The 12,788-nt window shown below is 38.1% G+C and overlaps 2 protein-coding genes across 3 annotated transcripts in view; one reads left to right on the top strand and one right to left on the bottom strand.

The window, feature by feature from the left end:
- LOC122085056 (phosphoinositide phosphatase SAC8-like) overlaps positions 1-4,861 on the top strand; it is an 18,608-nt gene extending 13,747 nt beyond the window's left edge. Inside the window, exons 13-20 of one of the 2 annotated variants that reach the window (XM_042653496.1) lie at positions 1,908-2,006; positions 2,115-2,214; positions 2,938-3,046; positions 3,142-3,214; positions 3,445-3,538; positions 3,821-3,907; positions 4,398-4,464; positions 4,579-4,861. In XM_042653496.1, the coding sequence (XP_042509430.1) occupies positions 1,908-2,006; positions 2,115-2,214; positions 2,938-3,046; positions 3,142-3,214; positions 3,445-3,538; positions 3,821-3,907; positions 4,398-4,464; positions 4,579-4,706 (757 nt within the window). In that variant the 3' untranslated portion in view covers positions 4,707-4,861. Of the gene's footprint in view, positions 1-1,907; positions 2,007-2,106; positions 2,215-2,937; positions 3,047-3,141; positions 3,215-3,444; positions 3,539-3,820; positions 3,908-4,397; positions 4,465-4,578 lie in introns of those variants that run through there. The other variant, XR_006142001.1, reaches the window with a different exon arrangement.
- Positions 4,862-10,207: 5,346 nt separating this feature from the next.
- Positions 10,208-11,629, bottom strand: LOC122083560. The gene is made up of 2 exons (XM_042651412.1): positions 11,428-11,629; positions 10,208-10,690 (listed from the first exon to the last, which is right to left on the bottom strand). Exons 1-2 carry the CDS (start codon positions 11,522-11,524, stop codon positions 10,473-10,475), a joined length of 315 nt encoding a protein of 104 aa, XP_042507346.1. The 5' UTR covers positions 11,525-11,629; the 3' UTR covers positions 10,208-10,472.
- Between the last annotated feature and the right edge of the window lie 1,159 nt (positions 11,630-12,788).

The following is a 12,788-nucleotide window of genomic DNA, read 5'->3' as shown; positions in this document are numbered from 1 at the left end:
GAGATAAGAAATATACAGGGGGGGGGGGACAAGATAAAGGAACATTCAAGATCTTAGCTTTTACATCAAAGAAGATGGAACTCCAAATGTTTCCGAGGGGACGGGAGTTGGAAGTCCATTTCCTATGATTTCTCTCCATCCAAATTTGGTTGATGGTTGCAAAGAAGGCGAGCTTGGCTACGAGGTCACAGATGGTCTTCCCTTGAAATGTCATATCCATCCAGATCCACTCCCTTTGGAAAGGGAGGATTCTCCTGTCAGTCGACCAACATTTGGAATTCAAATGGATGAAGATATAGGGCAGTCAAAATAGAGGTGATCAATATCTTCAGGTTTAGAGCCACAAAGGTAGCAGACCGGTGAGACCAGAATTCTTCTCTGAAGGACTGCATGGGGAGGCACTTCAAAAAGACCCTCCAAACTGTGAAGCTCTGTCTAGGAATGTGGTGCATGAACCAGACAAGCCTGTGCCAAGGAGATCCACTTCTTCCTTTCATTTTCTTGATAAGAATCTGAGGATTAAAACTATTCACAAGCTGTTGTGATTCGTGTTAATATATACATTGAAGATGCCCTTGTTGGTGTATGATGTCTTGTATTCCGTCGCAGTTTAATCAGTATTGTAGTTTAATCCGGATTAGGGTGGCAATTGTAGTTTTATCCGGATTAGGGTTTTTTCACTATATATTTGTAGCGAGGGTTTCTTTCTCTGTAATGCAAGCAATACTGAGAGGTGTGAGGACGAGCGCTGTAACCCTATTCTCCATTGATAGTGAAGCAGGATCACATCTCACCGAGGACGTAGGCAACCTTGCCGAACCTCGTAAAATCCGTGTGCATTGTTTGTTTTGTTTTTCCATTATCTTCTGCATCGTTTTAGGGTTGCGTTTCTACAGCCCTTCCCTAACAGTTCGAGCTCTTGAGTGAAACTGTATCGAACTTGGTATCATAGCAGGGAGGTCAAGTGTTCCAATTCTTGGGAAGTGCAAAAATCGTGTAAAGGCCGACATTTCTTCCCCCTCAGCGCCGCGTGAAGAAATGCTGCATGAGCTCCATGTGCATGGACTATGGGATTTGCCTTGCATTTGCGGGGGAGCGTTAATGAATACATGGCGCTGCCCTTCCCTAACAGTTGGAGCTTTTAGGTGAAACAATATTGAACTATTCGTGTATCATTTTTACTTGTTCACAACATGGTTGACTGAAGAGATTGTGTATTTTTTAGTTACTGAATGGCAAAGTCATAAAACATTGAAAGTATTTGAACACATTTCTGTCATTAAACACAATTAGAATTACCTTTTGAAGCTACTGAGTTCCAGATGTCTATCCAAAAGATACAAATTCCAACGCAAACAACTGTCTGCATTCATTCTATAAATGATTGAGGGATGCGTTGTACTTCACTTTACAATTCACAGTTCCCTTGGAAGGGTAGATTCAATGGTCCTAACCCATGGAATTTTTGCAGTGGCTGCTCTTAGCCTCATTGACCTGTTGAGAAACCTTTTTCTTTAGCTTGACTCCCATAGTCTCAATGATTGAAGTCTCTGTAGAGCAGGGCCACCAGGCTACAAGATTTGGTCACGCCTGGTTCTCCACCAATAAGCAATTATATAGTGTGATCCTAATAAATTGTAGAACTGGGAGCTGTCAATTTTCTAGCTACAATATGAACTGTGGAATTCATACAAGAGCTGTCGCCTGTCAGTTTTCCATTCTTTTTGTGACCTATTGAAAACTTTTAGCATGAGGATGTCAGTTACTTGTATTTGCATTTGTTATAGGTGGATCAAACAACATGCAGCATTTCACATTCTATTATCCTTTCCTTTTTCTTTTCTTTTTTTTTTGTGGGGGGGGGTTATTTAAAAGAGCTTAGCTTTTTTTTTAACTTAAATTTGCAGATACGTTTCGTTTGACTTCCATCACCATTGCGGCAATTCAAACCTTGATAATGTACAGCTTCTCTATGATCAAATATCTGAAGACTTTGAAAAGCAAGGGTAATATGTGAAAATTAATTTTTAGTATTTCTTCTGTGTTAAATTGCTTTCGTTGAGGTAACTGGTATCAATATGCTACCTTTAATTACTAATGTTCCAGCTCTGCAGATACTTCCTCATCGACTCAGAAGGAAAAATACTAGCTGAGCAGAAAGGAATTGTTAGGGTTAACTGTATTGATTGCCTGGATCGAACCAATGTTACCCAGGTATGCTGAATAATCTTCAGCAATCATATGGATATGCTATCCTTCGATTATTTGAACCATTTAAAGACTTTTCCTTCTCTAGACTTATCTAGATCCTGCTTGAGAAGCTGTACTTAAATAATTGGTCAGCTGAGAAATCTATTTTATTTACGTGAATAAAAGGTCTATACATCAGCTGAGAGGGTGAAAAATCTTGATGTTGAAGGCAGGGAGACCTGCTAGACGGTGTTGCCTTTGAAATGGAAAACTACACCATTCCTTTGACACTCTTACCAATTTAAAAAATAAAAAGAACAAGAGGAGAAAAATCAGATGTAATGAATAGAAGTCAAGCTTCTGAGCGCTGCATATTACATGGAGAAACATATGCATTGCTTGGAGCTAACTTTTGTTTGACAGCTTCATTTTAGGATTTATATGCCAATTATCATTCAAGCTCATAAGGGTGTGATCCATTCTATACCCTTTTCTGGTTGATTGCCTTCCCTTTTGATTGTCCAAAAGAATTGGTCAGATGGTACAATTATCTGATACGGAAGGTCATTTTTTAAATCTTTTCATTCTTCTAATGTCTACTGACTTTTCTGCTGGTAGTCTACCTGGCAAGGGTCTTATTTTAGGAGTGCATCTGTATTTTGAGGTGAGGTATGCTGTATTCATACTTTTGCTGTATTCATACTTTTCTCTAACCATCTTATGTATGTCGCTTAAAACCTTTCCCAGAGTTATCTGGCTCGAGAATCATTAAACACACAGCTGCGGAGTATGGGTGCACTTTCTTCCACTGAGTGCATATCCACGTTTGGTGAAATTTATGTAAAATTCAAGACAGGTAAGGAACCTTTCAAATTTCTGGTTTATGCTATCGAAAAAGCTGCTTTTCTAATTGCATTTTCTATCTCATTGTGGAAATTTCAATCTTGTTAGCATGGGTTGAACAAGGAGATGAGATAAGCCTGGAGTATTCTGGGACACTTGCAATGAAGAGTGACCTTGTGAGGTAGATCCATTTACGACTATTACATATAGTTGCAACAATTTTCATAATCGCATTTTTTTATTAGCAGATAGTGAATTATTTTGTTCATGAACTATGATTTATATCTCTTTTATTACCATAGTTAATGAAAATTTTTTGGTTGTTGCTTATTTAAAAAAATAAATAAATAACAAAAATGGTAATGCCAGATTAGATCTTTCACTAAATCACATGAATCGATAATGCTGCAGATTTGGAAGGCAGACTCTGCCTGGGCTTATTAAAGATGGGATTACTTCTCTGTCTCGATATTACTTGAATAACTTTCATGATGGCATCCGACAGGCAAGTTCCAGTACACACAATGTTATAGTTTATTACTTGCAAATATATTTAAGGGGAGAGGTTTTGTGCACAGTTGTGCATGGTGCACGACCATGCACACAGCCATCAGATGGTGGTGAGGGGGGTCCACCATAGACCCTTATCCCCCATCCAACAGTTGTGTTTATGTCTGTGCATCATGCATGGCCGTGCACAAAACCTTTTTCCTAGATTTAACTTGTATTTCAACTGAGCCAGAGCCCAATGTTGATTGGATACTGCTTGATTCTCACCTAATTTCAGGATGCGATGGATCTTATCAGTGGCCACTACACTGTAAATAGATACAGCCCCTCCCCATTCCAGCTGAATGGATTTGAATCATTCTCGGTATGCAGTATCAAGTGTTGTTTTGTTTTGTTTTGTTTTTGGTTTTTGGTTTTTTTTTTTTTTTTTTTTTTCTATGATCTTTTTGAGACATTGTATTCTCATCATAAATGTCAGTGCTTACCACCAGCTGGCATCCAATCTCTGGTGGCCAATAACATCCACCCTCTACATAGCATATAGCCAGAACCTATCCCACTATCAGAATCATAATCATCAGATGAACCGTGTTACTCAAATTTTCATTTGCTCCTTTACTTTTTGCCATCCAAGACAATGAATGGCAATTCCTAGTGGTAGAACATTTTGGCGGTAGAGCCAAATTGGGAGGTCACCAAGCAAGTGGAACTCTGGATCCATGAAAAAATGTTGGAAAATGTTGAATGTGTTACACTATGGAAGCAGATGATCAATGGCCCTAGTTTAAATTCTGGTGTTTTAGTACCATACCATGATATTGATCAAAGTTTTGATGGGTGAAACAAAAATGCAGTATCTCCCAGTTGCATCGGCTTTATTAGTTGGGGGTCTTACACTGACATCATTCACCCTTCATCAAGGTATTGTAGTTCTCCATAATGACTCCTTTTACTTTCTTTTTTCTTCCTAAACGTTACTCTAGTAATTGACTAATGAGGCTTTCACGTTTTGGCGAAATTTTGGTAAAATTTCAGCCGGGCGAAATGCATATCATTTTGTGTCTTCTGTCCTTTGGGCTGGTTTGACGGCTGGTTTGATGGCTGTGGTAAAAGCTAATGGAAGGCAGTTCTGCTCTAGGCCTCGGTTGTGTGGTCTTTTGTAAATTAATTACATTTGATTATGTAACTATTATGGGAAGGAAGCTGTATTATATGGAACTGAGAAATAACTAGTGCAAATTTGTACAAAATGTATGATGCTAAATTGTCTGATTATGATTATAGGAAAGCAGGAGCTCAAGAATGTGTTCCACAGCAACTTTTACAGTTTGAGCAGCAGCTCATTAGCATTGCAAGGGGAGGTTTCATGCTAAATGGTTTTATTAAAGCACGCACTGAATCTGGTCTAGATAAAGAAGAGAAATTTACATAGCCCTCCCTAGACTTTGGTCCAATTACACCTCTTCCCCATGTTTTGAACAATTACATCTGCCCCCTAAAGGCTGATGGTGTCAGTGAGATAAACCGTTTAGTTATGCAATATTTTCATTAATGGCCTGACATTTTTACCCTCCCAATGCAACACATTAAGTCATGCCCTGCTTACATGAAATTATCATCTTCGGCAAACTGCAAGACTATGTTGAGTTACTCTCTCGAGTCCTTGATAGTCAAAATGTGAAACCAACTCCCAATTTTGTGGTGCTGCCCTAATGTCTCTAATATGCGATATGTGAGCTGCAAAACTCATATTCCATATTTCCTGATTGCGGACATGAAACTATCATCTCCAGCGAATTGTGGCGATTAATATCTCCAATCTGTGATCCTTGCAACGTGAATATAACTTTTACCCCTAGATTGTGCCCTAATTTCTCTATAGTGAGAGGAGAGAAGGGTTATATGGTGTGCCTTAAAAAAAATTATGAAAGAGAATTCCTATGTAGACTCACCTTCACCAGAAAATTCTCTCTTCTTTACCTTCGTCGAACAATGAATTATAGCAAAACTTGAGGTCATTGACCTCTATTTGACAAACCACTTCAATTTGGGGATTTTAAATTCGAATATGTAATTATGGTAAAAATGGTATTTAGATTTTGGATGTTTTAGCTCAAGATATAACAAGGGTAAAACAGTCTTTTTCATTTTAAAACTAACACCATCAACCGTCAAAGGGGCAGATGTAATTGTTCAAAACACAGGGAAGGGCGTTGTAATTGGACCAAAGTCAAAGGGATGGCTATGTAAATTTCTTGAAAAAAATAAGAAAAGATATAACACTTCTTTTGGGATAAGGACCATATCTGATGGAGAGTCTACATCCTCTCCAACACGCCCCAATGCACATCAAATCATTGGGAAAACCTAAGCACAAGGAAAACTTGAGCATACATCTTGAGGTCCACCGAACCATCAAATGCACACTGGGACATTGAAGAGAATCGCTATGCAAAATGAATGGGGAAATGGAGAAAGTTGGGAAGGAAAGGCATAAGTTTTGAAGGTGGCCCCAAAAAGGAAACTTTTGATAGTCCACTTAAAACTATCACATTGGATATTTGAGGAATGGCTTGGTTGATCATATGTTAAATGTTGTGGGCTCAAACTCAATTATATTCCTATTCTTTCTACGAACATATATAGATGGTAGGGCCCTAGGGTTTCGTACTGAATTATTCCATGCTCCTTGCCCAATTTATTCGAATCTTTTGTGTGTGCATCTCTCTTATTATCAAATGGACTTAATATGTTTCTTTCAACTGCTGTCATTACCATGCATTTCCTTTGGCAATGGTCAAATAAATGTGTTTCTTCACACACTTGCTTTTCACTAATGCATTTTTTTTTTTAAATCGAATGTTACCTAGGACCCAAGGAAAGCCCCTAAAACTTTGTTAAAATCATAAATCGAGAGAAATAAGAACAAGGGGTGACATAACCTGCCTTACCCCGATATGAACAAATAACCACTCTCACTCTTGGATACATCCAAAAACACCTCAAACAAAATGATCATGAAACAAGATAATTACAACTGCAGAACTGGTAAGCCCGCTCTGTCTTCCCTAACAATATGACAAAATTTACGTGGAATGATCTGATTTGACAATGCCTTCTATTAAGTTGATCTAAAGATGGTCTGTTGAGCCTGATCTTCTCTTTTCGACATCTTGTCATCGTTCTTTGATACATATTAGGATTATATCCTTCACTGACTACCTCACTTTGCCTTCTAGGGATTGGCCTGCTATCATATGTGATGGTGACTTTGATTCGGGCTCATTTCAAAGTGCATGGGTACCTATATATATATATATATATATATATATATTTCTATGAGTTGTGATATTTCAGGGTCTTTGCAGGCATCAAAGGCCGAAGGTATCTTGTTAAGGTTTGTAGAGATGTGGATTGAAATCCAGATCTGTATAGATGGATAATGCAAGGAGATCATGCTAGTTGGTCATTGGACCTTCTTAAATTTTTTCATAAAATATCTTCGTTTGTAAGATGTATGGTGGTTAGAATGGTTTGTAAATTTGAACTAGTAAAGTCTGTAACTAGGCGGGTGGCACGAACCACTAAGGATATTGGATTACAGTATGCTATTTTATTAAGTTTTTTTTTTTTTTCATAACAAGAAAATTCAAGGAAGAAAGTTTTCTATTAGTAAGTGTGGCCTTACATCAGCACCACAGCCAATGAAAATACACACACGGGCATCGATCATGAGGGGCACGGTGGTTATTTCGCACCCCTGTGTCTATGCGTTAAGATACGCTCCCAAGCAGAAAACATTTCCCTAACAAAAATATGTTATATATCCTTCCATGCATTGAGCTAAAATTTTCAACACCCCACCCCCACCCCTCTAAAAAAAAAAATTTTAATAATGTATTGGCAATTCGGCATATACAGTTCTTTATCTTGCGAGATTTTTTTTATTTTAATAACTAGGTCAACTTGGCATGGAGGGGAGGACCTATTTCAAGGAGTGGTTGACAATTGAGATTGGGTTCATTGTGACAACCCAGCAATCAACCACTCAAATACTGTTACATTTTATCAAATACAATATTTACTAATGTATTCAGTTCTGTTGTGTTTTTTTTAGAGCAACTAGGCCATTTTCGGTTGTAATAAGCAACTCAAAAGCTGATTATGAAGAAACATTATTTTTATTTTTTTGGATAAAGACAAAGAAACATTGTTTGAAATTGTAAATTTACCCTTAGTTGACAATGAAAAGCACGTAGGCAAGGTCTAGATTTTGTTTGAGTACCTTTCTAATTTTTCGACTTATTTCTAGTTTCTTCATTTAATCCTATTGCAAAGGATCTAAAGTTTAACCCTCAACCCACAAAAGCAGTTTTGTGATCCAAACAATACTTGCTTTGCCCTTAAATGGGAGTCCTTGTGGACAAGGTTTCCTTGCAGGTGGCTATATTATATGGGGGCAAGAGATTTTTGTCTAAACTCGTGGCGTTTGCACCATCATGGACCCAATGAGAACACGTAAGGGCATTAACATGGATAAGAATTTTGATTCATAAAGACTGAGCCATAATCTTGCACATTTTTGTATCTGACACAAGAGTGATGCGATTAGGTAACAATGTTCTTCTTCACTTCTTCACCTGATATGAGGATGACAATAAAAAGATTAAGCGCCTAGTCCAAAATATTGAATGTGGGATTTGATCCCCATTGGCCTAGTAGGGATATTTATCTAATTTTTTAATGTACTTTTATATTTTATGAAAATCATATATGCGCATACATATAACTTGTAAAATATGGAGAAAATATTTTCTATGGGGGGAGTATGACCTCTGCACCCACACATGATGGGGGGCAAAATGACTGCCGCCTCCCATGAAAGGGAAAATGAGTCATTTGTGGATGCTTTCTCATGGCTCCCATTGGCCCTCGTGCATATATAAGAACTGCACTCCTCCATAAGAAACACTTCTCCTAAAATATAACAAAACATTTTTAAATTAAACATTGATCTATACATAAAACAAAGTAAGGGATTATCACACCACCATGAGGAATAGAATCCCCCTCACATCAAGACAATGGGGCATGGAAGGGAGCACCACATGGATTGCAGGCACATAAGGATGGATCTAGCTGCTCTCCTGAGCGCTATCATACAGGCCTACTCATAGCTATCTAGACGATCAACACGTATCCAAGCAGTGATCTAACGATTGTGCTTCTACCAATCATAACAGAGAAGCCATGCCTAGAGCCGTTAGATCACCACTTGAACACGTGTCGATCACCCAAATAACCATGGACAAGACCTAGACGATCAACACTTAGGAAAAGAAACCAATCCCATAAGGATCCGAAATGGTTAGAAAGCAGGAGAAAGGATGTGGGTAGGATGTAATATATTACATCTAATGGTTTAAGAGACTACAAACTACAAAAGTACAAAGCCCAAACAATAACATCACTCATCATACGATGCCATAAAGATATTAGATGTAATAGTTAATGCGTACATATGTCTTGTGAATGAATTTTTTTCTACATATTTCTTATTTTTTTAATATGGACTAGATAGAATACAAAGGACCCAAATATATATAATTTCGATTTGGAGATCAAAACTAAAACTTTGATTGAAATTTAGAAGCTGAAATAAAATTACTAATTAAATGATCACGTTGTTTATTTATTTATTCATTTATTTTTATAATAGATATACAGAGTGATGTGACGAATCAGGTCATTGAATATTTAAGAAATGACTTGAATTAATCTTGTACCACAAATCAGCCTCTAAGGCTCTATATTTATTAATTATTTTTTTAGAAATTATTCGTGACAATAAATTATGGATCACAAATAGTATCCGTTTGCTTACTATTTATAAAATAGATTATATAATGAGAAAAAAGTTTCAGGTTTCACCTTCAGCTTTGAGCTTCGAGTGAGAAAGTTGATAAGATTTGGGATTTTTTATTGAAAAAATATAAAACATACTGAAGTTACCTAATTTCCTTTGATTTTGAGTAGTTGAGCACACGAGCTCATTTAAGATAGTGCAAAAAACAATATAAATGATTTGTTGCCACAAATCACAAATAGCTTGAGAGTAATTTGTGATTTGCGATTTATTCTAATTTATTACAAATAGAAACAAATGCTATAATTTATACCAAATACTTGTAAAAATAAAAATAAGTCAAATAAATACAAATAAAAATCAAACCAAAAAGAGCCTTGTTATTCTACCCTTCACATATAACAAATATGGTAGAAAGAACTCTACCCACTTGCATTCTCCTAAACATAAACACATCAAAACATAAAAAAGACCATTTTTCCCCTGTCCCACCATGACTAAAGATGCTCCCGCACTCCCTTCCATTGGCTTGTGTGCAGGTGTGCACTTGCACCTGCGCTGGTAAAGTAGCGTTCTTTTGTCTTAGATATATTATATCATCTTCATACTCATGAATATTTTAGTACAATGTTTTGTTATGTAATTAACTTTAAATTAAATTGAAATTTAATATGTGAGTAAGGAATGAATTTCCACGTTACAGAACATATAAATGATTATGAAAATGAAATGTCACAAACGTGGTGACAAAGAAGTTGTTCTCTTTATTTATTTATTTGACTGTTTGTCATTAAATAACAGAGAGGTCAACATAACTCCCTCAAATCCAAATCGCGAGAGTTCCAATCTCTTCCCACTCTCTCTCTCTCTCTCTCTCTCTCTCTCTCTCTCTTAATACAGGTACCATCCTATCATTATCATGAGAGAGAGAGAGAGATTAATTAAGGAGACCAAGACGGAGAAGACAACTCAAAACTCTTAAACTCTATAATCAAACTATAGCAAATTAATACTTAGAGCACCTAAGTATGAGGGGGAGGAGGAGTTGAATTATATAGAGTGATCATGGAGTACTGCCGTTGGTGTCACGGCTCTTGTGACTTCCACTGCTACTACTACTGCCACTGCTGCCTTTGTTCTTTGGGTCGTGCCCGTGGTTTGCTGAAGGCTCACTGTAATCGTTTAAGCTCACCTTCAGAGACCTCCTTATTCCTTCTTCTCCTCCATGATGAACGTGAAGCTGAGCCGTCTCCATCGCTACCTCTGCTATATCCTGTTTACCTGCATTAATCATCAACCCATAGCCAATTAATCGAGTTGAAATTAATTCAATATTCCAACCCTTGGTAGAGTGAGAGAGAGAGACAGAAAGAGAGATTTGTTGGAGCAATCATTCTCCGCCTCCCCGCAAAGGATCTGGATGACTGGGAGCACCCGGACACACACCCCGAGGTGCTCTCAGCTTCCAAAGCCTCACAACACCGGTGTGGGGAGGGAGAGGATTTTTTTAAGATTTGTTGGGGTTCTACAAGGATGCCAAAAATAATAATTTCACATCCAAATGTAGACTTAAAAGGTACATAGACCCACAAAAATCCTCTCCCCCTCTTCCAGTGAGACAGTGAGTGGTAGTGAACATCAAACGGTTAAGGTGCATACGAAAGCCCTTCAACCCGTTGGATCCTCACTGGCAACTGTAGAGGATTTGAGTCCCATAACTCTCTTCTAACAATCATCCAAGAATTGGGGCCTTCACATCCCCCGTAGCCACCGCATTGGTGCAATAAGCCTCCGGTGGCTGAGAGCCCTTGGGTGGATGCTCTAGCCACGAATGCTCATTGCATCCGTGCAACAGCTGCAAAGGATATGATCTCAGGGTTGGGAGGATTTAGACATGCATATTAACACCTTGTGACACCTGGGGATACGTGTCCATACCCTTTCAAAGAGTCATTGACATTGAAGATGATCTTTTTCTTTCTACCCAAATCCCTAATAAAGTTAATGTTTATTTATACCTGGTGACAGCAAAATGGTGTTTCGGGCAGCAACAAAGGTAGCAATCGCCATCGCAAAGAAGATGAACCACCATAACCTTAGTCCCACCATCCCCATCTCTCTCTTTCTATCTGTCTTTCTATATGAGAAGAGAGCACGGAAGCGATGCTCGTATTCTCTCTCTCTCTCTCTCTGTGCCGTGTTCCTTCGATAATATCGAGGTCTCGCGTGACGACAGATGTGGAAAGCCACTTGTGTTGGCATATATTTATAGGTAAAAATATATAAAGTTCTGTGATGTGACACGTGGTAAAAATTTTAAGAAATGGAGTTGACTATTCCTTATCACATCGTGGATGCCAACACCAGCCGCAAACAAACAAAATTCCTTCTCAGTTCCCACCCACCATGCCGTTAAGCTTCTTCCCACTCTTCATTATATGAACACACACAAAGACAAAACACAAAACCCAATCTCCATCTCTGATTCTGTGTGTGTGTTTGGTACCTGAGACAATCGTTTGGTGTGGAATTGTGGATTGTGGATTGTGGAGGAGGTTTATAATAAACAGATATGTGACGAGGTTTACAAGTGTCCACGTCTATCTTCGCCCTTTACTGTACCTACACAGCAACACCACCGACCCTTTACTGTTCCCATGCTGTCAATGTCGTTGAAACAGTCGCTCGATATTATCGGGTTAAGGCTACATAGTTTCTGTCTCCAAAACTCATATATGTGGGAGTAGGGGTATCAATGGTCAATTTGGCCCGATTTCAGTTCGGGTTGAATCAGTTTCATTGTGGGAATTAGGGGTGTTAATAGGCCGGTTTGACTTGATTTCGGTCCAGTTTGAGTCAATTTCGGTGTGGGAAGACTGATATCGAAATCGAAATCGAACCAATAAGGAAATTTCAGTTTTGATTTGATTTCAGTTTCGATGCAGTTTGGTTTTATTTTGCCTTCGATTTCTTAAATCGATTTGTAATCCAGTTGGTTTCGGTTTTTGATCTAGTTTGGATTCGACTTTCCATACAAATGTATGCACAACAATGCAAATTTTGGTTTTTTTAACGAATTTTGGAGTGTTTCGGTTTCTTACCGGTTTGGTTTTGGTTTTTGTCTGGGTTTTGAGTAAGTTTCGGTTTGGTTTCGGGTTCATCCAATTTTTGGTGCTGTTCGGTTTGGTTTTGGGGTTGCAATACTCCAAACTGAAATCGAACCAATAAGGCTTTGGTTCGGTTTGGTCCGAGTTGTTATTGGGTTCGGTCCTGTCGTTTTTACCGATTTGGTTTAGGATTTGACACCTCTAGTGGGAATTGTGAAACCGAAACTGAACTAATAAGGAAATTTCAGTTTCGGTGCTATTTGATTTTGGTT

This window comes from Macadamia integrifolia, chromosome 7 (assembly GCF_013358625.1).
Source record: "Macadamia integrifolia cultivar HAES 741 chromosome 7, SCU_Mint_v3, whole genome shotgun sequence".
Taxonomy (NCBI): Eukaryota; Viridiplantae; Streptophyta; class Magnoliopsida; order Proteales; family Proteaceae; genus Macadamia; species Macadamia integrifolia.
Note: the sequence above shows the minus strand (reverse complement) of the source record. Positions and strands in the feature narration are given on the sequence as shown.

Coding starts and splice junctions, on each gene's coding strand:
- LOC122083560 (XM_042651412.1), bottom strand. CDS start 11,524: ATGGGGATGGTGGGACTAAGGTTATGGTGGTTCATCTTCTTTGCGATG. Junction 10,691..11,427: donor CACCATTTTGCTGTCACCAG/GTATAAATAAAC, acceptor TGATTAATGCAG/GTAAACAGGATATAGCAGAG.